Genomic DNA, 25,000 nt, shown 5'->3' with positions numbered 1-25,000 from the left:
CAAAAAAGAGTGCCTACAGAAACGGATTCTGCCGTTTATTCGTGCCCACGACCGTCCAGTAATGTTTTGGCCGGACCTCGCAAGCTGCCATTACAGCAAAACTGTTATGGAATGGTACGCAACGAACGGGGTCAGCGTAATACCGAAGGACCTCAACCCCCCAAACTGCCCCCAGTTCCGGCCGATAGAGAAATACTGGGCAATCACGAAGCGGAGGCTTAAGGCAAAGGAAAAACTTGTTAGGAACATGACTCAAATGAAGAACTGGTGGAATCAAATCGCCAAAACGGTGGACGAAAAGGGTGTGCGCCGCCTAATGTGCCGTATTACGGGAAAAGTACGAGAATTTCTTCGAAACAGCAATGAATTTTTTTTTAATTTTTTTTTATGAAAGAGTAAAGAAAATGCTACATTTGTATGAAAAACAAATTTTGAATTCGGTTATATATGACTGAACTACACGCAATTGTTTGTGTTCCAATATTAAATGAAGCAGACTTTAGCGAACGGCTTTGGAAGGTTAACAAAGTTTAGAAAAAAAACTGAATTTATTTAACAAAATTTGTTCAAACCTGCAAAACGATTAGTTTTTTTGCTTTAAAAATATCTAAAACTAAATTTTATTTAAAACTTCATTCATCGCTTTTGAATGTTATCACATTTAGTATTCAGAAGAACAATAAACACAAAATAAAATTAGGACTGAAATTGGTTTCTTGAAGACTATTTCATATCAGCAAGATGATTTGTAAATCAAAATATTAAGTAATAAAGTAGAGGATTCTAGTTTTAAGATTTTGTTGTCTCGATAAATCTAGGGTGTCTAGGGTAAGTCTAGGGTGCGTAAAGATTAATTTCCGCCGAAGCTGAGAAAAATTCCTGACTTTCTTGTTAACACTTCTTTAGACCTTTTAAGATCAGGTAATTTCCCTTTACTACGTTGAAAATTTTATTTGGAAAAATTCTCCATGGGCGGGGGTTAAACCCCTAAATCCCCCCCCCCCCCCCCCATTCGCACGGCCTTGTCCTTTTTTAAATAATCTTGTTTTCGCAAATTGGTCCATGAAAACAACTACCCAGGAACATTTTTAAGTGCCGTTACTCTGTAGAAATTTTTGGCCCCGAATCTTCCCGAAATGCATCTTGACGAACAGTAGCGTTCGAAAATAGAATGAAGCAAATGGAGCAACGTCATTTCTTACACAGTAGATATTTTTTCATAAAACTATCACACAAGCAAGTTAAAGGAACACATTTTCTGCTTTTCCGCTAGCTTCCAAATAAGGCGTTTTGGTGAGATTTTGGCCTCCCATGGGTTAGAGAATACCCTTTAATGAGACCAGTGCATGCCTTGTGATTTCTTCTTCCATCATTGCTATAATCAAAAATAAATTACTCAAATTGTACGCTAGTGGCTACATAAAAAGTCCTTCAAGCGTTTCACAATTTCTCACAATCACCAAGGTGATATGTATAACTTTTACAGTAAGTAGGCGAGGAGAGCGCAGAGGGTTTCTTAAGCCGTTTTGAAGGAAACATGTAAAAGTGTTCATGGAAACTAATTTTTAGACATCCACAATTGGGTTTTTCGCTATTTTTCAAAAACATGTAGCGGGTTACTAATTTCAATAAAATAAAGCGCAAGGCCTTGGTCGTCTGGTTCACGTTGAACGATTCGACCTCACTAGACAAGGTCCGCCTATGTTACTTAAAAAAATTGGTTAAAGAGTCTCAACGACGCAGAGAAAGGTAGATTCATTGGAAAAGAATAAAAGCTGTTTGTGATTAATAAAAAAATGTTGAAACGAACCCTTTTTTTGAAGCAATGTATAATAATTTGATTTAAAATATAAATTTTTGTTAAAAAAGGATATATTTTTGACTTAAATTAAAAAAAAAATTTTCATTACGATGTTAAAAGCAAAAAAACCTTTGATGCAATGGGAAATTGATTCGAAATAAAGTTTTTTTTTCTCTAAACCATAAGATTTTCACAGAGACAGGGAAAATAAAATCTCTTATTGCTTAATATTCAAAAGGTTTGAAGAACCTCTAGGAAGATTTTTTTCTAATCTAGTCAATTTTGAGACTTAGAATTTAAATTTTGCTTGGAAGAAGAACCGTAAATTTTAATCAAAAATTTTAATACATATATGTATTATTGTCGTAATGTTTTAGTTTGATGATTGGCATTTTTCAAACTTATTTCTGCTGTGAACAAACGCCTTCAATAAATTTGTTCGATAATCTTTTTTTAAATGCTTTCAGTTTCAGTTTTTTTTCCTTTCGATGTATTATTGTGACACCAACATAACCGTTCCCACAAATTTTACTATCGCGCTATATGAAAAGTGTAAAAGTTATGAAATATTGATGAGGCTGGAAATTTCTTGAATTTACAAGATTTATCTGAGTAATCAAACAACATTATTTTTTTAACGAGTAAAGTAAATTGGTCTTCAAAAAAACCTTTTTGAAAAACTAACCTAGAAATTCATCGCTTATCGTATTTCATCGTTGAAATAAGCGGATGGCGCTTTGCTCATGACAAAACATTTACTGTTAGGTAATACGATAACTGGTATCGGGAATGGATTAGTAAGCTAATTTTTTTTTTCGTCCAAGTGAATCAGCGTGGAATCCCTGGAGGTGGGTTTCAATTTTCGCTGCCCTTGGTAAACTGCTAATGTCGCTCCATGATTGCGCAGTGATTTCGTTCCCAGTAGAGCGTGTATATTTGTTTGTGTTCCTCAAAATTCCTATAATATAATTTATCTTAAAAAACTCCATCCACATACAAGCTTTTCTTTATTATACAGACAGTCATATTTTCAATTCAAATAAGGGCTTCAAATGCAAATATTTATCAATAACTCTGAATTGCGTTTTGAACAATCAATAACGAACATGAAAAAATATGAAGGAGATTTATAAGTGCTTTTCAAGTGATTTCTGATTGCAAATCAAGACGAAATCCACTGAATAATCATGGTTGATTTTATGGTTTTCCTAACAAGTAGATACATTGATTTTAGACCTTGAAAATATCAATAAAAACTGAAATTGGGGCTAAAAAAATGCAATTCAGGGAATTCAATGATTTTTTATTTGATTGGGTCATTTTAAGCCATTCAAAGGCACACATTCTACATTCAAATAGCTTCAAGCGCTCTTGGGATTCCATGAAGTGAATATTCTATGGTGAATCAAACTATTGGACCTAGGGTCACACAAAGAAAGAAGCTACAATTTGCACTGCTCCTACACCAAAAGGGAACAAGATTATAATTTAATCCAAAGCAATTCACTTTATTCGCCGAAGCCAGGCCTCACTCGGTGACAGCGAACGGACTTAGTTGTTTCGTCTAAGTAGGATACTAAATTCGTCGACATCTCAGAGAAGGGTGTACTTAAGCTCGTGACAAAAGCAACATGAGGAATTTTTGCTCCTCTCTATTCAGCATCTTGTTCGGCCTCTATTGTGCTTAAAAGTTGTTCTCGTACGACGACGACAAACGAAGCATATGAGATGGTTAAGAAGATTTATAGAAGTGTTGGCAAAATGGATGGGCTTCTGATTAAATTATCTGCTACTTTTGTGCGATTTACTCTTTCAATCTGATCTGATCTGTTCACCCTCCTTTTGAAGCCGACTGGTGGTTTTTGAATGTAGGGAACTCACTGGAGAAGAACTGTAGGAGGCCAAAAGTTAAAACGTGAATACGCGAAATCCCATCTCGTTCATGGCTGGTAGCGTGCGGGGATTTATTGTATAACCTTGGTCTTGGAATTTGGCAACATAAGCAGACGAAATTCTGCGGAACACTGTTTGCATCCGTTCGTATTTTGGTGCACGCGACACTGAAGAATTTATTTGGAACGCAACAAGAGGTTTTGCATTCTTCCCCAAAGTGCATTCCATTGGATAGCCACTTGTTTATTTTGATGAATTATTGGTTGGATCCTTGCCAAATTTTATTAAAAAATAATTTAAAAAGGGCTACAGAATTCTCCAAACTATTTTGCTGTTTTAACCTCAATTCTACTTTTACTCTATAATTTTGTTTGAATCTAAGTCAAAATCCAGAGAACTTAACAAATTTGTGAGGCTTTTAAACGTGTGAGTGCCAACGTTGCCGAAATCACAGAAACATCTATAATTTTACAAAACGTTGGGCAATTTTTCATCACAGATTCTAAGTCACAGAACACAGAATTTTGGTAATATTTACAGAATTCACAGATTTTTTAAATTTTGATCGTACTTCCAAAACTATAATTTTATGACTTCATAAGTGTTTGATTTTTATATTTGTTTTGGTAAAACATAACAATATTGGTAAAGTTTATTGGTTTTTCTCAAGTTAAATATAAAAAGACTCAATTTTTCAAGATATTTCAAAGAAATTTATGATGTATCCATCACAAAAAACCATCAAAGAATTTATGGGTAAAATTATAGAAAGTCCGAGTTTTTATTAAAATAAATAATAAATTAAATTAAATCGATTTCTTTTGTTTAAAAATAGCACATTGATCTGTACTTATGAACACTAATAGCACTTGTTTACACAATTAAAAAAATCATGAACATCATTGACCTTATCATTTTTTTTTTAATGTAGAATTGGGCGCTCGATCCAAAAATGATTCAAAAAGAAATTGGTTTTGAGTTTAAAATTTAGAATCTCTATGTCCGGATTTGCCTGACCTGGATACGTTCAAAAAAAAATCTAGAAAGCCTACCCAATAAATAACAGGTTAAAAAAAAGTGAATAGATAGATTCATGAAATTTAAATACTAAATTCAAAAACTAAGAATTGAGAATTACAAATTAAAGTTTGGCAGCTTTTCAAACTCGAATCAGCATTGAGATTGAATTGAAATTTCAGTTCTGAAAATCTTTTTGAAATCTTAAATACAGGCATCAATAACTAAATTAACCTTTTCATATCAAAGCGGCTTTTTTTTATAATTTAATTGTAGGTATGTATTTAAAAAAAAAAGGAAACCTTTGAATCTTTGTACACATTTGAAATTTCAAGTTTGATGCGTTCACACAAAATTTACCAAAAGCACGAACATTTTGAACAAAGCTTCAGTAACGGACATAATTGTGTTTGTCATTTTTACTAAGAGTTTTTTTTTACCAATTTTGGTTTTGAAACCTGAAATGTATCCTTAAATTGATATTGCCAGTTAAAATGTACTGTTTCTTTATCATTTGTCACGAATTTTCTATGAAAGCAAAAAAAATCACATTGCTACAGATTAAAACTGGTCAAGCAGCAGCAGCAGCTTGAGCCAGCATTGATAAATAATGTGCAATGTATTGGATTTCATTTTTCATTCAATTGAACACACAATACTGAAGAATCACATGTGACATAATATGAGATTTTTGAATTTTCCAGATGCATAAATTCTGTAGACACTTTCGCTTGATGTCATGGATTTTGGAAATTCTACCAGTTGTAAAGATCATAATTTTTGAAGATTAAAATTTTAAACTCATAAATTTTAGTTGAATGTTACCTCATACGTCTGGATTTTGGAAAGAATAAGCTCAATTTGAGGAATGTCTTGAAAAAGCTTGATAATTAAAAAAAAATATTTCCCTTTAGTTTGTTATTTTAGAAGCTTTTCGTTGCCGAAGAAACTATAATTATTCTACTATTCTAAAAATATTCAAATCTTCATCTGTTTTCATCATGCAGAGTATTCATTTAAGCTTTATATGCATTTAAAGCTTTCTTGGCTCGATATTTGTCAACTTATTAAAATAGATATACAATCAAACCATGTTAGAAGAGTTGATGATCCAGAAGAAAATGCATTTACTCAATGGTTATCAGAAACAGATTTAAAACAAATATCGAAAAGTTAGAACTCTTATGCAAAGCTATTTTCTTAAATCTAATGTTTGTTGATCATTCATACATATATTTTTAGTTTATTTTTATTGAAAACAAATACAATTAATCTTTGATGTGGCTTTTTCTATCTCTGAAATTTATTAAATTTGAAGTCTTAGGCTCTTCCGACTCAAAAGGTTGCCAACCACTGGTCTAGAGTTATTTTAACTCTGGTTTTGTTTTAGCTCTTCAAATAACGGTTTTAGATATTTCATTTTCAATGTTTTTTATGTTCTGAATGCAAATTTCATTGCACATTCAACTCCCGAGTTTTGAGATCGATTGCTTTATACTGATTCTTCCTTATTTTCTTATCTGAATATTTGAACTGATCCTGCGTTAGGATTTTCTAGTTAAAGAAATCAGCTCTTCATTATTCATCAATAGTTTTCGGATTGAAACAACACAAGAAGTATATGTTTATTTTTAATCGTCATTTAAAGTCCTATTTACAATTCTAAATTTTAACACATATCGTGAGTCCTATTCTTTTATGTGATTTTGAAGTGAATTTTTAGTCTGAAGTCTCTTAACAATAAATATATGTAAATACAATGTATTGAAATAATTTTTAAGGATGTGTCAAGCATTTTATTAATTTATTGAAGATCAGTTTTCACAACTTTTCTTTTTATTCTTTGTTCAAGATGTTTCTCGTATTTACAAAGCACTTTAACTTTCCAGGAACAATTTTTTTTCTGGGAATCTTATAGCACGTTCAATTCAGAAATTGGTTTTTTAAAAGAGAAACAATGTAATGATCGAATTGTAACTTTATTCCCTCGATTCAAATCTGCACTATCTCTTTGATAAAAATGGTTATAGTAGTAACATATCTATAACAGTATTCTTATAAATGTTCTACAGTATTGCCATTAACTTTTAAAGCTTACTCAAGTGTAACCATCTGACTTGTCTTAATGCTTTTTTAAATTTAAATCTAGATAGTCGTATTCAGGGCTTTCTAAAAAGTGATTAATCAATAAGATTCCGTTGAGATATTAAAGTAAAAAATCAATTATTTATTTGCCAAAAAAATAATTTTAAAAAAATTGGAAAAACGAAAAATTTGTAAAATCTATGGGTAGATACTAGACTGGCCCATAACAAAAAAAATCCTTATATTCCACGCGGCACCCCCTAGATTGGTGCCTTTAGGTGAAAAAATGACTTTCTGAAAGTTTCAGATCATTTGGCAGAAGCACGAGCTGGCGCAAAGGACTTGAAATTTGTATGGAGATTTTCGGCAAAATGTATGAAAAATAAACATACTTTCACTCTTTGTGTTCTAAAATACGTTTCCAGTATGCTAGAAAGCTCAGAATTTCAGAAATTGTAGTTCAAACAATGACAAACAAGTTTGTAGAAGATTGTGACGCGATACGAGTTGACTATGATGAGTTATCCGCAATTTTTTCGCATTTCTCTGATATATCGTGAACGGTGTATGGGCTCTATTATTCGCACTAACTTGATCGCATCGTCAAAAAATAAGAATAATAAATATAAAGTTTGTGTCCTCGGCAAAGTTGAGAAAAAAGCTCTGACAAACATAATTGTGGGGCATTTAGACATTCTTGCATTCACAAACTTTCTATCTGTTATTTTCATTGTGTGACAATGCGATCAAGTTTGTATGGGAGAGTGGGGAATCATGGGCCACTTTTTTTCGTTGTTCCATAACTTTTTTATTATAAAAGATAAAATGAAAATAAAAAATGGTATGGTTTTCTACATTTTCAAGGTATCATAAGGTTTTTTTTTTTAATTTTGCATAAGTTATTTTCCCCAAATTCTTACTGTTTGAAAAAAAGCAATATTTTTTTGGATTTTGAAAAATGGTAGGGAAATCCAAATTGACCAAATTACATGCAAAATTTATGAGTTGACCCGAAACTGTTATTTCATAATTCATTCCGTTATTTTAAAGCCATTTCAGATGAAGAAATAAAAAAGAGAGCTGTGTATGATCGAATAGATTCCAAAACCTGGCTCGCGAACGTTTGACAAAATTCTTTATATAGGATGGACAAAATATTTTTCATAACTCTTCATTTGGCATAAGAATACTTTACATATAGTTATAACGTATATTAAGATCTGAATGTGTAGAAAAACATAAAAATATAGGTGTTTCTAGATGTGTGGCCCACGATTCCCCACAAGCTATGATTTGCAAATTGGTTGCGTTTGTGTGACTTATTGATGTTTCATCAAAAATTCCTTTTCCACGTGAAAGATCATGACAAAACTAAGATCATAAGCGTATGAGCATATTTTTGTTATGAACTTTAGGTTCCCCATCGATGCAATTAGCGGGTGAATTTTTAATTATGATAAAAGAAGCATATGATGCGTATTTCAGTCAACAACATATAGGAATATATGCTCACGAAAAGCGACGACGATGACAGTTGGTTCGAGATTTTTATTTCAACACACATCTGAGATATTAAAAGTTGCCCACGTTTCCCCATGGCCCACGATACCCCACTCTCCCCTACTAATAATCCATCTATACACCGTTCACAATATATCGATGAAATGCGAAAAAGATCACACATTCAATTGCAAAAAACTTTTCACAGTCAACTCCTTTCGCGTCACAATCTTCTACAAACTTGTTTGTCATTGTTTGAACTACAATTTCTGAAATTCTGAGTTTTCTAGCATACTGGAAACACATTTTAGAACACAAAAAGTGAAAGTATGTCGTTTTTTCATACATTTTGCCGATAATCTTCATACAAATTTCAAGTCCTTTGCGCCAGCTCGTGCTTCTGCCAAATGACCTGAAACATTCAGAAAGTCATTTTTTCACCTAAAGGTACCAATCTAGGGGGTGCCGTGTTGAAAAAATTGTTGTAAAAATCATCCCATACAAATTTGGGCCAGTCTAGTAGATACTCTAGATTTCAACAGGCGCTAATTTTCGACAGATTTCTAATTAAAGGCTTATCTTTCTATTCGTTTGCTCGAGCTCTGGAAGTAACATTCTTAATCAACTGATAAATTCAATGCCACCAACCAAATAAGAATGATTCAGCAGCTTAAAAAAATTACTTTCATACAATAAAAGCAACATTAATGGAATTTATGAACGGATTTGGTTCTAAATAAAGTGTTTTCGATTAATAATTTCATATTTTCACTAACATTCTATGGAATTTCAACTGTTTTTTGACTATCCAAAAATAGCGCTGAAAACTCACCTAATAATTTATTTTTCTTAAATATCTGTTTTGAATCAACTTCCTGTGTATGTTTATACTGTTTCCGTGGTGTAAAAATGCCGTGAGTCAGACAAGCAATTGCAATATGCAAATATTCACATTCCCTTGCAAACAATGTTCTTTTCGAAAACTAAAACTTTTGGTGTCAGAAACTGAAATTGAATGTCGAAAACTAGACCATCGACTTTTGATCGATAAAAAAGCTAAAGAATTAATTTATTAACATTGTTTCTCTGGCAAAACAAGTAAAAACTGTCGAAAACTAGGTATTTTACCCTAATCTTCTATCTAACATTTTGTATCATAAATTTTCCCAAAACTCTGTGATATTAAACATTTTCAAATGATTTCGGAAACTTTGCTTTGAACTCAGTCAAATCTATTGTGATATGCCGCCAGTCTTTGCCACCGACCGTGGCCTAGAGGATAGAGTTCAAGTCTTTTAAGCCAGAGATAATAGGTCGGATCTCGGTCAAGACATTCGTAGTACTCTTTCTATGGGCAATTTCGCATTTTTAAGATGCTAGCCATTTTCCATAAAAATGTACGCCCGAGAGTTAAGTAAAATTAAATCTATTTTAAGAAACGAGAAGTTTCATTAAAATCGTAAATGTTTGTGTTCGTTTAAAAATTAATGTTTTGAATGTAGAAATTGCTGAAAAATTTCTTCTTAATAAAGACATTTAGAATTATTTAAATAAATCCTTAAAAATTTAACACATTATTAGGTAAGTAGGAGGATTGTTGTTGTAACTCATCTAAAGAAGGGATCAGTAACCCGCGGTCCTCGAGACAGGTTTCAAGCTAATCTCAAATTAAATTATCTTTATTTCACGATGTTTTCTTACGATACATTCTTTATAATCATAAAAGAGCAGCCCCTACTAAACCAAAAAAAAAATCAATAACTTGATACGCACTTCACTTGTTTGCCGCTGCATTCGTCTCAGAATCATCCCGATTGAAGACTTTTTTGTAGGACTTAAGCTTTTTATTGAGTTCTTTTAAAGGTATAGATGCAATAATATTTATTGGAAAAAAACGTAATATGAAAGTAAGTTAAGTCGATATTTTTTGTTTATTTTTTAAAACTGTTTTTAGTTTAAACTGTTATATTATCGACATGACTTAGCGAAATTCTGATTTCTCGACAAAAACAATATCTTTCTGTGATGTGACTTTTCCAAATTTAAAAATAACTTCACTGTTTCATCTATCATATTGTTATCAAGCATCGCACTGCCTATGCAGTTACATCAGTAGAACTGCAATGAAATTTGCTTTTTTTGCATGTAGTTTTATTGAATAAACCATACGTTAACATACTCAAAATCCAATGAAAAGCTTAATTTAGTTGTAGAAATTAGCTAAAAAAATCCATATTGATAAAAAGTTCGAAAATCAGCTACCTTTAAAAAGCCGTAATAAATTTTGTATTTTGTATTTCAAAAATCTAAAGATGCCAAAATGTGACAAGGTACGCCAACTTTCCAATTTACCTTTTGAAATTTTTCTACTGTAACTGGAACAGCTTTGGCGGTTGATTGATTGAAAAGTACGAATTTTACACAACTTTTTAACATTTTTTGTGGCCATGATCTTGAAAAATTTTCAAAAAAATATTCCATCTGTGCAACATATACATAGCAGCTAACATCAGCTTTCTTAGGCACAAATTGATTTTATTTTTCGAGCATTCAATAACTGATTTACAGCCTTTTTCATGAAGCATGTTTTTTCATATCAAATTTCTTGGACTTTAAATTGCTTTAATATAATTGATATTTGCTGAAAATTTTCTGATAAACATATTTGAGTCACGTTATAAGCTTTTCAAAACTATAAATTTTGTAGAAATCGGTTGAGAAACAAAAGAGTTTAAGCGAAAATTGTTTTTGCCACCATTTGACCGCTCGCGGTATGAATAGGTATGTTTAGTGTTAAAGAAAGTTATTGAATATTGAATATACAAATTTTTAATTCATTCAACAACTTAGTTAAAGACTTTGATATTATTTGACTTACGATTTTAAAAATATCAAAGTTTCAATTTAGTTCAATTTTGCTTTAAAACTTCTTTCAAAATTCCGTTTTTGTAGGTTTGAAAAAAAAAAGAAAACTACATTACTTTTTTTTCAGAATTCAAAATTACTCGCGGTCTTTGGGAAAGTTGACCATTGAGTCCATGCTTGTCCAACACCTCGCAAACAGAACAGAGCAGAGAACGAATCACACTTTTATCATTTCGGTTTCCGAGTGCACTGCTCAGCCGATCAACGTTCACTTATCTTTTTGCCGAGTGCGCCCGAATGCGGTTGCTCTGACGGTCGGGTGGACGTCGCTCGCTCTAAAGAAAAGAGAAGGAGCTGGCTAGAAAATTGTGCTCTAGCGACGCTGCTGAGTAGCTCAGTGTATCAAGCCAGAAAGATTTCAATGCAGGAATGTTTTCTTCAGAAAAGCCGTTATGCAGAGCGGAACAGAGCATCAGTCGAAGAGGTCCAATGTAGGTTTTTGTATGAACTATTTTTGTAGGTAGCCGGGTAGGGCACTTCCTGGCAAGTTATTTGAAAAACATGGGGAAACCCGGGTAAATAATCTGAAATTTTCCATTCCAAAAACCGAGCAATATCCGTCAAAATCTGAGGAAATTCCAGACATTTATCTAGTGAAGAAAAAAAACTTACATTTTTTGTCGCAACACATCAGCAGTGTTAAATTTATGTTTAAAGCATACGAAGGAAAGTTTAGGTTTGATTTTTTATGAAACAAACTTTCACAAATCCAATTTTCAACTGAATTCGATTTTCTTGTTTCATTTTCCAAATAATGTGAATAGAACAGGGCAAAATCCAAGTAGTTTTTTCACAATATCCGGGCATCCGCTAATTGCTGTATACTTAGGTTTATATACTTTAAATATCGTACGTGGGTAGCATTAATTTACAAAATCAGCGATTCGCAAAGTAACATTTACTAAAATTATCCAAAAATCTTTGTCTATTATACAAACCGTAATTATGCAGGGATCTGGGACAAATTTTAGTAATAAAACTGCAAAACATTCACAAATCGTAAAATTTAGGATCTGTTTAGGGTATCTTCCTTTACCGCTACGCTTTTGATATTTTTCGACCGAAGAAAACTTTCGTAGCTAATCATTGATCCTGGTGCAGAACATCAATCTAGAGCAGGCATGTCAAACTCGTTTAGGTGTGCGGGCCGCATTAAAAAAATTTTATGACTTAGAGGGCCGCAGCCAAAATATCAGTTTAATCGGTACATTCAGCTTTAGGTTTTTTGCAGTAATATTTTACATAAAAATCAGTGGTGTTTTTTTTGTGACAATTTAAGACGGGGCTACGCGGGCTGCATTGACCTAGGCCGCGGGCCGCATGAACCCCCAGTTTGACATGCCTGATCTAGAGGAACTCGCTCAGGAATGACCAGATAGGTGTTTTATAAAATTTAAAGTCGAGAGATTCAAAAATAGCGCGATAATAACAATAACTTTTTGAAAAGCATTTTTCAAGTATTTTTTTTTAATTTTACCGTATCTCCTTGGGTAAAGATTGTAGAACTTTGACATGTTAAACAAAGTTGTGTATTTTATTGAGATAAATAACTTTGTAGAAAAAACTTAAGCTCTAAAATGCTTAACAAGAAAGTTATGATTTATATCACGCTATCGGTGGACCTCTAAACTTTATTTTTCATATCAAAATATGCGCTATATTATACAGAGCAATGTTGTCGAAGACACCAGCATTCTATCTTAACTACCTTTGGCGTTATTAATTTAGTTCCGTTAGATTTATGTTCTGCATTGTAAATTCCGACGCACTTCGAAACATCGATCCAGACGCAACCGATGAAGACAAACCGAGTTTTCTGTAAAGCTTCTCTTTCGCCCGAGTGCGAACGAATTTATCTGCACTGAGAACGCACTTCATCAGTTTGCTTGCTTCTCTTGCCCACACTTGGGTGGACGCTTGGTCGCTCTGGGGGTAACTGAGCATTTTTTAAAGATTCTCCGTTTGGGAAGAGCACAGCGAAAAAAATACACGCTCTTACTCTGAACGGGCTAATCTGAGGAGCGATGCCAAGCATGATTGAGTCAATAAATATTTGTTTTTTACAGTTTTGTCAAAAAAGTACATAAATTGAATAACTAATTTAATAACTAATATCAAATCTCTAAAATTCTAGAATAAAAAATGTGTACTGTAGCATTGATAAATCTGGTTGAACATTGATATTGTGAATTTTTCATGATTATGAAACCTTGCTCAACATAATCATTTTATACAAAACTTAAAATATAAAAAAAAATCACAAAAAATTGAGGCTTAACGGCTAAATTCAAATAAACTTTGAAAAAACTTTTGAAAATGGGCACAGAAAAAAATCGCTATGGTTAAGCTCCATGAAAGTTTGAAATGGAATTGATGACGAAAAATACCATCGCATTCATGCGATCAAAAAAGGATTTTTCAATTCAAATCTTTTTACGAACCATAAAAAAACTTTCAAAATTTTTCGTTTTAGTATAAAGAAGGGAAGCAAATGATTTTCCCCTTTTTTAAAACAAAAAAAAAAGAATATCCGCTAAACATTTCAAATCAATTTAAATATTTTTAAAAATGCTCAAGCGGCTTTCCGAAAAAATTCAAATTAAAAGTGGCCCTTTGCTTCAAAAGGTCGCTCTCCTCGGATCTAAAGGAAGAATCGTAAGTGTTTTCCAGCACTGCTTTGATAATGACATTTTTAATATCCTGCATTCAGAACTCGGAGCTGATACAAACGTTACTTTACTAAAGTTATTCTTCTTGGTTAAGGAGTCCTGGATCAAACCTAATATAATACAATTATTGCATGTTCAGTAATTTTAAACTTACCTTTGCGGTGTTGACGTGTTAAATCCTCGAAGTTAATTTATTTACTCCTCGATTTTCTACGATATCCTATTAGTTTTGAGAAGCCTATGTTATCGTTAAATTGATGATAAGAAAACAATGAAATCCTAAGATTGAAACTGAAACTTTTTGCTCAAAATTAGCTACCTACCTACAGAGTGAATCGATCGTGAGTTTTTTTTTCCATTCCTGCTTCACTAGCTAGCATCCACAATCATCACTCGGCTGAATTGTAAGCAAGCAATCACGATCAGTAGTATTGTGTACGTCGTCGGTCGCGGAACATCGACCTGTTAAGCCGCCCAAAGTCTTGTGATTTGGTCCAACAAATTACCGGGAGGGACCCAAAAAAAATGCCGATCGAGTAAATTTTCTTCGGCCAGTAAAGAGACTCCGAAAACAAAATGGGAAAACAATAAATAATCTTCCTCCAAAAATATGACTGTAAGCTGAGATTGCATTTTTTTTATTGATTTACTGTTCCACTTTGAACCTCATTTCTGGTAATGTAAATTGTGTTTAACCGCCTGTTTTTTTTGTTGTTTCTTTTTCAGATTAAAAATTCGTTGGTTGTTGAACCTGTTGAGCAACATCCTGTGTCGTTTTCGGCCAATCGGAATGCCGTTCAATGAGAAGCTTCCAAAAATATTCCCCATCGCAAGTGATAACGGGTCAAAAGTAATAGCTTTAAGTTTAGATTATTCGTGATGCCAGAAACGGCATAAATTATAGCTACATGTGCCTTGCTGGTGGTGAAAGCATGTGCCTTGGAATGAAAGAGTGTGTTTTAGTACAATAGAAGTGGCTGAGTGATCTTGAAATATCTCCACGTGCTTTCATGTAAACACATCGCTTTATCAATAGTGCATTCAGTTGGTCTAGTAAGTGGTACACGAGCAGTGATCATCCCCCCGAAAAAAAAATTGGACACAAGTGAAACTTGATCAAGAGAAACGTGTTCATAGGAGCAAACAAACCATGGCAAAGGTAGCGGTAGGAGATTCGTTGATGCCCCAGCAGGGTTTTGGAGAACCAGCTGCCCCCAGGAATCGATTGGCAGCCGGCGAAAATGGCCGGGGTCCAAATGCTGAGGTCGATAGCAGCGACGGAAGTTCCGGCGATGGGATCAAAATGAAGAAAGAGCTCGGACTGATGGATGGAGTGGCCATCATAGTGGGTGTGATTGTGGGGGCGGGAATTTTTGTGTCACCCAAGGGGGTATTACTCTATTCGGGGTCCATCGGGCAGGCGTTGATCGTGTGGATTTTGTCCGGTGTACTGAGTATGGTTGGAGCACTGTGCTATGCTGAGCTAGGTACGTAGAAAAGTGGTGGTTTATCTTGAGCAGTAATTGACACTTGCTTTAATTCAATTGCTGTGTCTAACGAGCCCAGGGTGGAATGTGTTCAGACAACTTTACAAAACTTGGAATCCTTATCAGTTAAGGTTTATCCACATTCAGAGGCGTTTTTTACATTTACCTACCTACATACTTATGGTTTAAATGACAACAGCAATACTTCTTCCTGGGCTACATAGAATTATAAGAGCCCTCGTGTTTTCCCAAGTTTCAATTCCGAATCGAACGAATGATATTTTAAGGACTTTGAAAAGTCCACAGATTAATATGTCTGTGAGCTGTTTTTTTTAAATTATCTTGCAATTTGCCCCAAAGGACGTCAGATTTAAGTAATAATTTCTAATTTGATTCATTCTTTCAGCCACATTACACGATAAATATTACGCTATTTTTCATATCCTCAAAATTTTCATATTCTTCAACTGATTTCATAAAATTGAACACTAAGCCGAATTAAAATTTTATAAACTTCTCTAAAATTTTCCATTTTTGTGTCGAAAACTAGCACTTCTCGATCAACTGCGCTAACATATACAGTAGGGTGCTTCAAAAATAGGGTTATATTCCGGAGTCAAAACCTTGGAGTCCGAAGTCTTCCTTGGCCTGCCAGATTTCAGCTTATTCGGTGAACTCTAAGGGATCACTCAACAACAAGTTTGTATGGAAATTTGACATCATTTTATTGGACTAGGCAGATCAATCCACAAAAGTTCCTTACAGCATTCTGCATGGGCGATGAACTCGGCTTCGGTGCTACTTAGGGCAAAACACTTCTGCTTCCTCGAGCCCCAACAAATCGGACCGTCACCCATCAGGAAAATGTAACCAGAATTGGACTTCCTGGTTTTCGCGTCTCCGGCCCAATCCGCATCCACGTAGACTGTCAGCTTCTGGTCATTCGTTCCAAGGACTAGTTGATGGTCTACAGTGTGCTTGAGATATCGCAGAATCCGTTTCGCCTCGTTCCAATCCGCTTGGCTGGGACAGCTAACAGAACGACCAAGGATCGATACACTCACAGCTACGTCCGGCCGAGTATTCACTGCCATATACAGCAAACCACCGATTAAGCTGGCATACTGTTGGTTGTTGGGCAGCTTCTCCGTCTCGTGCTGCACAACACATTTATACTAGCTGAACTACAAATTCTACTTTTAGCTTTATTGCTCCGATAGCCTCAGCATCTTGTTTAATGAGGAACGACAAGAAGTTTTGACCACTTACCCTTGATATTGACATACCTTCCATTTACCATTTATTATTCGTATCGTCTTACGATCTTCAAAGGAATTATGTAAATAAATTGGTACGTCTTGATTGAATAAAACCAAACAGTGGAGCAATCGGTGCATTTGCTTAAAAGTTCGAGTAAAACAGTGGTTTTTGCAGTTTCGCTGAAACAAATGGTGGAAAAATTCCATACAAACTTGAATGTTGTTGAGTGACCCCTTAGAATTAATCAAATGAGCTGAAATTTTGCATGAACCAAGAAATTATTTCAGTCCCCAAGGTATTGATTTCGGAATAAACCCCTATTCTTGTGCCGCCCTCATATATTTATACATAATCTCAAAGCAATATTATATTCGTGCTTTGTTATCACTATTAAGTAAAATGATAATAGTTTTCTAACAATTATTTATCGATTAATTTCGAAATAGAGATGAAATTGCCAACAACGAAAAAGACGTACAACCTTGCCCAAAAGATAAGAACTAAATCAGTTGATGACACGAATATTTGAAGATAAAGCGTACCGTAAATAGGGGTAAGATTGAACATTTTTTAAAATATTTCTCGGCTTTTTTTCTGTTCAGGGGAATGTGGCATGTTTCATATTTTTAAAACCAGTACTGGACTCCTATGAACGTCAAACATGATTGCAGAAATTTATTAGACTTCTTTAAAATTTTATTTAAAAATTGATTTCGTCTTTGTTTAGAATTTGATGCTTTGGGGTAGCATTGATCAGTTTCAATTTTGACGGTTTTAACGAGCTTTCTTGATCATAATGGAAACAAAGCACCTTCATAATATTTACAAATGCTAGTTATTGATAAATTAAGGCAATTCGTGTGTTAAGGCCGAACAACAATTAAAATCGAAAGATGGACAATGATGCTGCATGAATTAAGGGCCATAATTTTTTACCATTACTTACAAAATTTTATCTACAAAAAAAAATTAAGTTTTGCCTTAATTCAATTCTCTAGGCCCTCGCACTATTCCCCTTTATTTTTTTTTTCTTCAATCTTCACCATTTGATAGGGTTTCTAGCCTTCTGTCCTGGACCGGCTTACTCTTGGAAAACGTCCCTTTTTTTGAATATCAAAAATTTAACTCAAACTACAACAAAACAAAACCAAAACTATATATTTACTAAGGGGAATAGTTGAACTGTCACATCATTCAACCAGCTGCTTCTAAATGCTTTGATTTCATCAGGAAGGGTGTTTGTTTCCGAGCCTTCCAAAAAATAGATATTTCAAGATTTTGAAATAACATTTTTACTTACATTTGAAATTTACAGAAACAATCAACATTTTTCCCAATTTGAAACTCAACATGTCGGTTTTTAAACGTAGAAAAAAGTTTTAAGATATTTTAACTTTCGACTAAGTTATTTATTATTATGCGGCAAAACTCCATGTTGATCAAACTACCCCGGTGAACAAGGTTACCCCGTTTTATGGTAGAGCTATTTCAATGAAAGTCTTGACTGAATCAAAGTAATCATAATTAATTCAATCACAGTTTTTAAACTTCTGATACCGTGGTTAAATTAAAAGGAATCTTTCGATTGTTTTGTCACAACACATATTTGACATATTGAATGTTTTGAGTTTTTCTTTCCTTAAATCGAGCATGAGTGCAACCTGTTTATGAAAGTTCTGATTAATTTAATCTTCATCAACACAACAAGAAACCAGAATATTCTTAAACATCAGTCGTCAACTGTTATTCCATTCTGAACGACATATTTCTTGAAGTTAAACATTCTACAAAAGTTGAAGATTTCAATCACATAATTTTCAACATAATATTGAAGAACAGAAAATAATATTGTCAATGACTGATATTGTAAGAGTTTGTCGGTTGATGTAGTAACAATAACACCAAAACATACAGCGTTGCCCAAATGATAAGAATTAGGTAATTGAGCTGTCACGAATTTTTGAAGATAGTGCGTTCCGAAATTTCAATCTTAGTCGTGTGTTTTTTTTCTTCTTAAAATTGAACATTGTTGTAACTGTTTGTAATGCTATAGATAATTTTATCTTAAACAACAAAACAAAAACATGAATACTCGAAAAGTCAGGCGACAACTGTAATTGCATCTATTTTGCGAACTGCTTCAATCTAATCGAACGTGAAGTGGAAACCGCAGAATGGTCAATCACACTCGCGCGAAGGGATTTTAGTTCTAAGCAATAAATAAAATAATCATCTGGATGGTAACTATTCATATCATTGAATCATTGTTAAACTTGACAATTTAATAATATATACATATTGTAGGCTATCTTCATACACAAATGAAACAGAAGAAATCAAAGGTTTAGTTTGCTATAAAGTAAACTTAAAACAATCAATTTTCTAAGGATATTCACTGCTTTCGCGATTCATTTTTTTTTTCTAAGTGAAGCTATTGATATTGAAATATATGTATTTATGATAACTATAATTAGTTTGATTTATTGAACATAACATGTGTACATTCTTTTTGATTTGTTACAATTAGGTTTGTTAACTTGTAATTTTAAATATTGAACAATTTGACGAACTTTCATACCTAACTATAAAAATAACCGATTACTATCTTATCGATGCAAATCTTTTTAGTGACGCTTTTGTTTAAAGACATACACCGTCTTAGCCGATTTAGACTTGACAGACTGAATAAATGACATGGACAACTTAAGATTAACATTTAGCATCCAGTACTGAGTTGGGAAGAGATTTTTCGGTTGGATCTACTGAAGCATAGAGCCTTGGTTTTAGCTGGGTTAACAGATAGAAAATTCTGAATAGATCATTGATTGATTTGTTCCAAGTCGTAACTTATTTTATCATCAACAGCTTCCATTAATAAAGAATTGTCAGAACAGAATAATATTTGCACATCATTAGCAAACATCTGAACGCTACAGTATTTTAAAATAAATGGCAGGTCATTAATAAAGAGAGAAGAAAGTATTGGCCCCATAATCGATCCTTGTGGTACGCCAGACTCAATTGAAGTTAACATCAAGAAACAACCATCTATTAAAACTGATTGGACCCGTCCTTGAAGGTATGATTGAATCATTTTAGCTGCAGATCCATAAAAAGTAAATTTTGATATCAATTTTTCGATCAACTTCTTATGGCACACCCTATCAAAAACTTTTGCAAAATCTATGAGTAGCAGGAAAGCAAATCCTCTTTTTTAATCAAGGTTTATCAAGTTAGTTTCAGTACTATGATTTGCTCTAAAACTTGATTGATTATTACATAATAATCTATGTTGATTTACTTAATCAGAAATTTTATGCTTTATTAATTTTTCGAAAATATTCGGAACGTAGCTCAATAAACTAATTGGCCTTAAATGGGTAGCTAGTAAATTAGTATTCAATTGCAGTTTATCATGCATAAGGTTTCCAGAATTTTTTCAGCACGTATCCAGGCTGGACAAATCCAAGCAATTTTATATAGAAACCTGGCAAAATACGGGAATTTAATTTCAAAATTGATGACCGAAATCCGGGCAAATGGTATTAAATCCCAGAAATTTCTTAACAAAAATCAAGAAAAAAATGAAAAAAAAATCATCAAAATTTATTTACAGATTTTAAATTGTATATAAGGTTTCCAAAAAACATTTCATGATTATTTTTTTTGAAACTTGCTTCGTCTTGGAGGCATAAATAAAAAAAATATAACACAATTCGTTTTATTTTGGTTGATTTGCCAAATAATGTGAACAAATCCGAGCAAAATCAGGGTATTATTTATGAAATCCGGGCAACCGGGCCGAGCCGGACTGTTCCTAAATTTTGTATTAAATATCCGGGCAAACCCGAATAAAACCGGGCAATGTGGCAACCTTGATCATGCATGATTTTTGCGTTTGTTATCAATGCGTTTACCCTGTTGCGTAATCGTTTAAATTTTACTCTGTATTTGGCTAATTTAGACTGTTTCCAAGTTCTGTATGCTAAATCTCTGTTGATTATTGCTATTTCAATATCACGTTTAAACCATGCATTTTTTCGCTGTTTTTTTTAATTTCGAGAGGAAATTGGTATCAAACAGCAATAGTCAAAATGAGGTTAAATATTTCCACTAGCACATAATAATCATCTATACTGTAAAAAAAGTTCCAATTCATGTTATTGAAAGTTTGAAAAAGGACCTGTTAACAATAATTTTAATAGTCACGAAACCAGTATCCATTAACATGATCGTGCTTTGAAAAATTCAGGGACGAAAAAATAAGATCATGGTCGGATACACCAGGAAGAGAAATCTGACTTAACCTTTATGTGGAATCCGTCAGTGATAAATATAAAAGAGAACTTCCGTTGCAATAAAAATAAGTGGGTTCGTTATTAAAACAAGTGAAATTGCAACTGGATAATGTATCTTTTAAGAGATCAATCCTTGAAGATGGTCTAAGATGATTTTAATCAAGTCATCAATTAAGAAGGAGTTCTTACAGTGAATTGTAAATTGTTGAATCTGATACTGGAGTAACTGAGACCAATCCTGTCCTGGTTTATTGTAGTGAACCCTGAAACCAAGTTTATCTGTGTTACGGCACATTTTCAGTAACATAAATTACGTGCTTCCGTTATCATTTTCGGACTTTGATAAGATTCTAAACCTAAATCCGCTATTAACATAAATGCCAATTCCACCACCGTTTCTGGTACGATCATTTCTCACTACGTTGAAACCATGAATTCAAATCACTGAATCTGGAATAGTTTCATTTAACCACGTTTTTATTAAAAAAAAACTTATATCCACGTTACTTGCCATAAAAATATCTTAAAGTTCATCAAATTTACACACACTGCTTAGAACGTTAATGTGGGCTATGTTTAAATTATCTTTGCACAAATCAGTGTTTAGCGCGATTTTCGTGGTTGAATAGTTCGTTTTGGCTTTGTTCACTAGAAAATCATCCATTTGATAAACATAAAGTAAAAGCAACGAATTAAAAATTCAAGGCAGCTCTACTAATTTGATCTACACTAATTTGAGCACAAATCGTCAGTTTTGATATCACTTTCATTGTAAAAATTAACATTTATGATATTCTATTTTGGATAACAAAACTAATCATTTTATAGAATTTTTCTATCAGTCCATAATTTCTAATTCTAGAAACTAAGTATTAAGGTTATTTTTTTTTTTTAGGTTTTATTTTTGACACTTTACCAGCATTATGGCATTCGTGTCTTTAAGTATTAAGGTGTTAGTTGATAATTGTTAAGAAAAACGGCAGATTATAATTTAAGTCTCATTTTTTTCAAATCCATGGCACCTGGTAACCTTAAATTTATTGTTGCCCTAATTTAATTTTATTAAATGATAGAGAAATTCATCGGAGCATCTCAAACTCTTTAGTCAGTTACTTTCTTTTTAATAGAATATTTTTCGAAAATTGGACTAAAAATCTGTCAGTGTTGCTAGTTTTATTTCATGAACAGAATTCTCAGTTTGGGACGTTATAACTTTTTTCTCGCTTCTTCTAACGCTTTGGCGCCTTCGGAAAAGTTTTAGCCAGAGAATTAATCTAATGTATTGAAATTTGATTTGCATCGCGTGTGAACAAAATATTCAAGAAAAACTACTGCGAGATATTCTTTGAACATAATTTTGCGTTTTTCCATACAAATTTTCAAATCGAACCCGGGGTACCTAAATCTCATTTTGAAAAAAACTGCAAAAGTTATGTCGTTCGTTTTGACCGAAAAGGAAACTTTTGGACTACAGGGTTTTTGTAATTAAAAAAAAAGTGCAATCCGACACTAATAAAAAAAAAGCCGTAGATCCGACGGGAAGGGGATGATAATTTCTTTTATTTTTTTTTAAATTAGAATGAATATTTTAGTTCAAGTCTTCTTTTTGCTGAAAATAGAAAAAAAAAACCGAGTAATTTTGTTCACAACTATCCCAGTTGATTCTACTGTTAAGTGGCAACTTTTAAGGAAGTTATTTATGTGAAAAATTCTTATTTATTTGTAAAGAGGACTTCCTTCTGCACAACATTAAAATACTTTGATACAGTTTTTGCTAGTACCTTTTTTATCGTTTCGATGTTGATGTTAGTGCTGTGCTTTACGGCCGATTTCTCTTTTCACAATAGGTGGAAGAATGCTTAAATTCCATCAACAAGACAAACAATTAGCAACGAGTTCCCTAAAAAATATCAAAACAACGGTTCAACTGCTTGAACAGTTAATAATGCTGCAAATGACCCACCAAGTTTTTTAACGGTTGACTACTGTAGTAACTTTAACTGAGAGATGATTGATTCAGGTTTCCAGATTCATGAATATTCATACGATGTCCATCATTACAGGTACCATGATTCCCAAGTCTGGCGGTGATTACGCGTACATCGGGGAAGCCTTCGGTCCCCTGCCGGCATTCCTGTACCTTTGGGTGGCGCTGCTGATTTTGGTACCGGCTGGAAATGCCATCACTGCAATTACCTTTGCTCAATATCTGGTCCAACCGATGTGGCCAACCTGTGAACCCCCGTACGAATCAGTGCGACTGATAGCTGCTCTCATCACCTGTGAGTGTCAACATCAACAACCCAGCATCATTACCCATGCTTGATTTACGATCGATGAAGCTGATCGCGTAATGAATATGGATGCAAATAGCCCAGTTTCGTCACCCAAGTATTTTCCATTTCCATTCGCAGGTCTTTTAACTGCCATCAATTGCTACAACGTCAAGTGGGTGACCAGGGTAACGGAAACTTTCACCGGAATGAAGGTCTTGGCTCTGCTTGTGATTGTTGCTGCCGGTGCCTATTATCTTCTGAGTGGAAATACAGAATTGCTGGAAAATCCTTTCGAAAATTCCAAAGTACAACCGGGCTTCATTGCATTAGCATTCTACAATGGACTGTTTTCGTATTCCGGCTGGAATTATCTCAATTTTGTGACGGAGGAGCTGAAAGATCCATACAGGTATAAAAAATGTTCTAAAGCAATACATTGTTTCAATTAACATGACGTAATACCATTTTCAGAAACCTGCCCCGAGCAATTTGCATAAGCATGCCAGCAGTGACGATCATCTACGTTATCACGAATCTGGCGTATTTCGCAGTGCTCCCGCCTGATGTGATGCTGTCTTCTCAAGCAGTTGCGGTAAGTCTTTTTTTTTGGAGTCATTGTTATTAGCATATTAAAAGCTCATTAAAGGTAATATCCAATTAACGGGTACTTTGAGCTGACACCGTATATCACTGTTGTCAGGCTGATGTATGAGACTTTCTGGTTTTCGAATTAGTTCGAGAGTAATTTATAAACTTGGAATAAAAAAAAATGCAATATTCAAATCAGAATAAAATCAAATTCAAAGTCGAACGGGTCTTATAATTGAAAACAAAAATTTACAAAATTTCAATAAGGCCGAAACAAATTTCAAATCATCCTTTTGTCACTCGGAGTTGGAACATCGCGAGGGAGGGTGGGGGAGAGACTAACAAAATACTACGAAAAACAAATTAACTGGAATAAATTGTACGAAAGTTTGTATGCAAAAAAATTGCATACTATATCATTGTACAAAACCTATAAATTAAGTAATTTTTTATCTTAAAATTCAATAAAACCAAGATTAAAAAATGTGAAATAACTTCCAACTTCCAAAATTAGCTTTTTGGACTAGTAATCTTTCTGATATTCGATTTTTTTTCGAAATTCACATAAAATACTTCAAACTTTATTTATTCTTCCCTTCGGGTATTCTGGAAATTTCGAAAGAGGAAGGGGGGGGGGGGGGGAGTCGCCAAAAGAAGAAATTGATATTTGTTTCAGCCTAAATAGTTGATAATAAATGCAGCCACTCGGACAGAAATCGTTTTAACAGATATACCTACACATGAGACCGCTGCAAAAATTACTTTTTGCTTCCATATGTGTTTTTACTCTCGTCCTACGGTTACACAGCTTTCAAATAAGCAATCAAAATTGCTAAAATTAAAAATACTAATTTTGAAAACAAAAAAATTGTATATCATCGAATATCTTTTCTGGAGTACAAGTGAGGTTTGCGCTTTATTCACATGAGTTATACAGCAAGAATCAAGGAATATTTTTCATATTTTTTGGAACTTCCAGTACATCTTTGGTGATTTTTGAACGAAAAATTTTGTTCTCCCATACAAATTTCCACACAAAATTAAAACTCGTTGCGCTAATTCAGGATCGGATGGATCGCTTCCAAATTTTTTGTTGATATTTTTGGCAGCAAAAACATTAGAAAGTTATGAGAGGTGTAAACATTTAATAATTTGAAATTTTCATACAAAGCGGTCTAATACAGTAGTAAATATAATTAAC

General features: G+C 33.5%; 2 protein-coding genes across 3 annotated transcripts in view; one reads left to right on the top strand and one right to left on the bottom strand.

Annotated features, from left to right (window-relative positions):
- Positions 1-25,000, bottom strand: part of LOC129743703 (angio-associated migratory cell protein) — a 101,379-nt gene that overhangs the window by 997 nt on the left and 75,382 nt on the right. The window lies entirely within an intron of this gene.
- LOC129743704 (Y+L amino acid transporter 2) lies at positions 14,313-23,866 on the top strand. The gene is made up of 5 exons (XM_055735818.1): positions 14,313-14,506; positions 14,617-15,377; positions 22,999-23,217; positions 23,350-23,620; positions 23,683-23,866. The coding sequence occupies exons 2-5, from the start codon at positions 15,041-15,043 to the stop codon at positions 23,834-23,836; spliced, it is 981 nt and encodes a 326-aa protein (XP_055591793.1). The 5' UTR covers positions 14,313-14,506; positions 14,617-15,040; the 3' UTR covers positions 23,837-23,866.

This window comes from Uranotaenia lowii, chromosome 2, assembly GCF_029784155.1.
Source record: "Uranotaenia lowii strain MFRU-FL chromosome 2, ASM2978415v1, whole genome shotgun sequence".
In the NCBI taxonomy this organism is placed as follows: domain Eukaryota; kingdom Metazoa; phylum Arthropoda; class Insecta; order Diptera; family Culicidae; genus Uranotaenia; species Uranotaenia lowii.
The sequence above is the reverse complement of the archived record's forward strand: the minus strand, read 5'-3'. Positions and strand labels throughout refer to the sequence as shown.

Excerpts from the sequence above, each read along its gene's own strand:
- LOC129743704 (XM_055735818.1), top strand. The coding sequence starts at position 15,041 with ATGGCAAAGGTAGCGGTAGGAGATTCGTTGATGCCCCAGCAGGGTTTT. Across the intron at positions 15,378-22,998 it reads ACTGTGCTATGCTGAGCTAG|GTACCATGATTCCCAAGTCT; the intron begins GTACGTAGAAAA and ends CCATCATTACAG. Across the intron at positions 23,621-23,682 it reads GAGCTGAAAGATCCATACAG|AAACCTGCCCCGAGCAATTT; the intron begins GTATAAAAAATG and ends TACCATTTTCAG.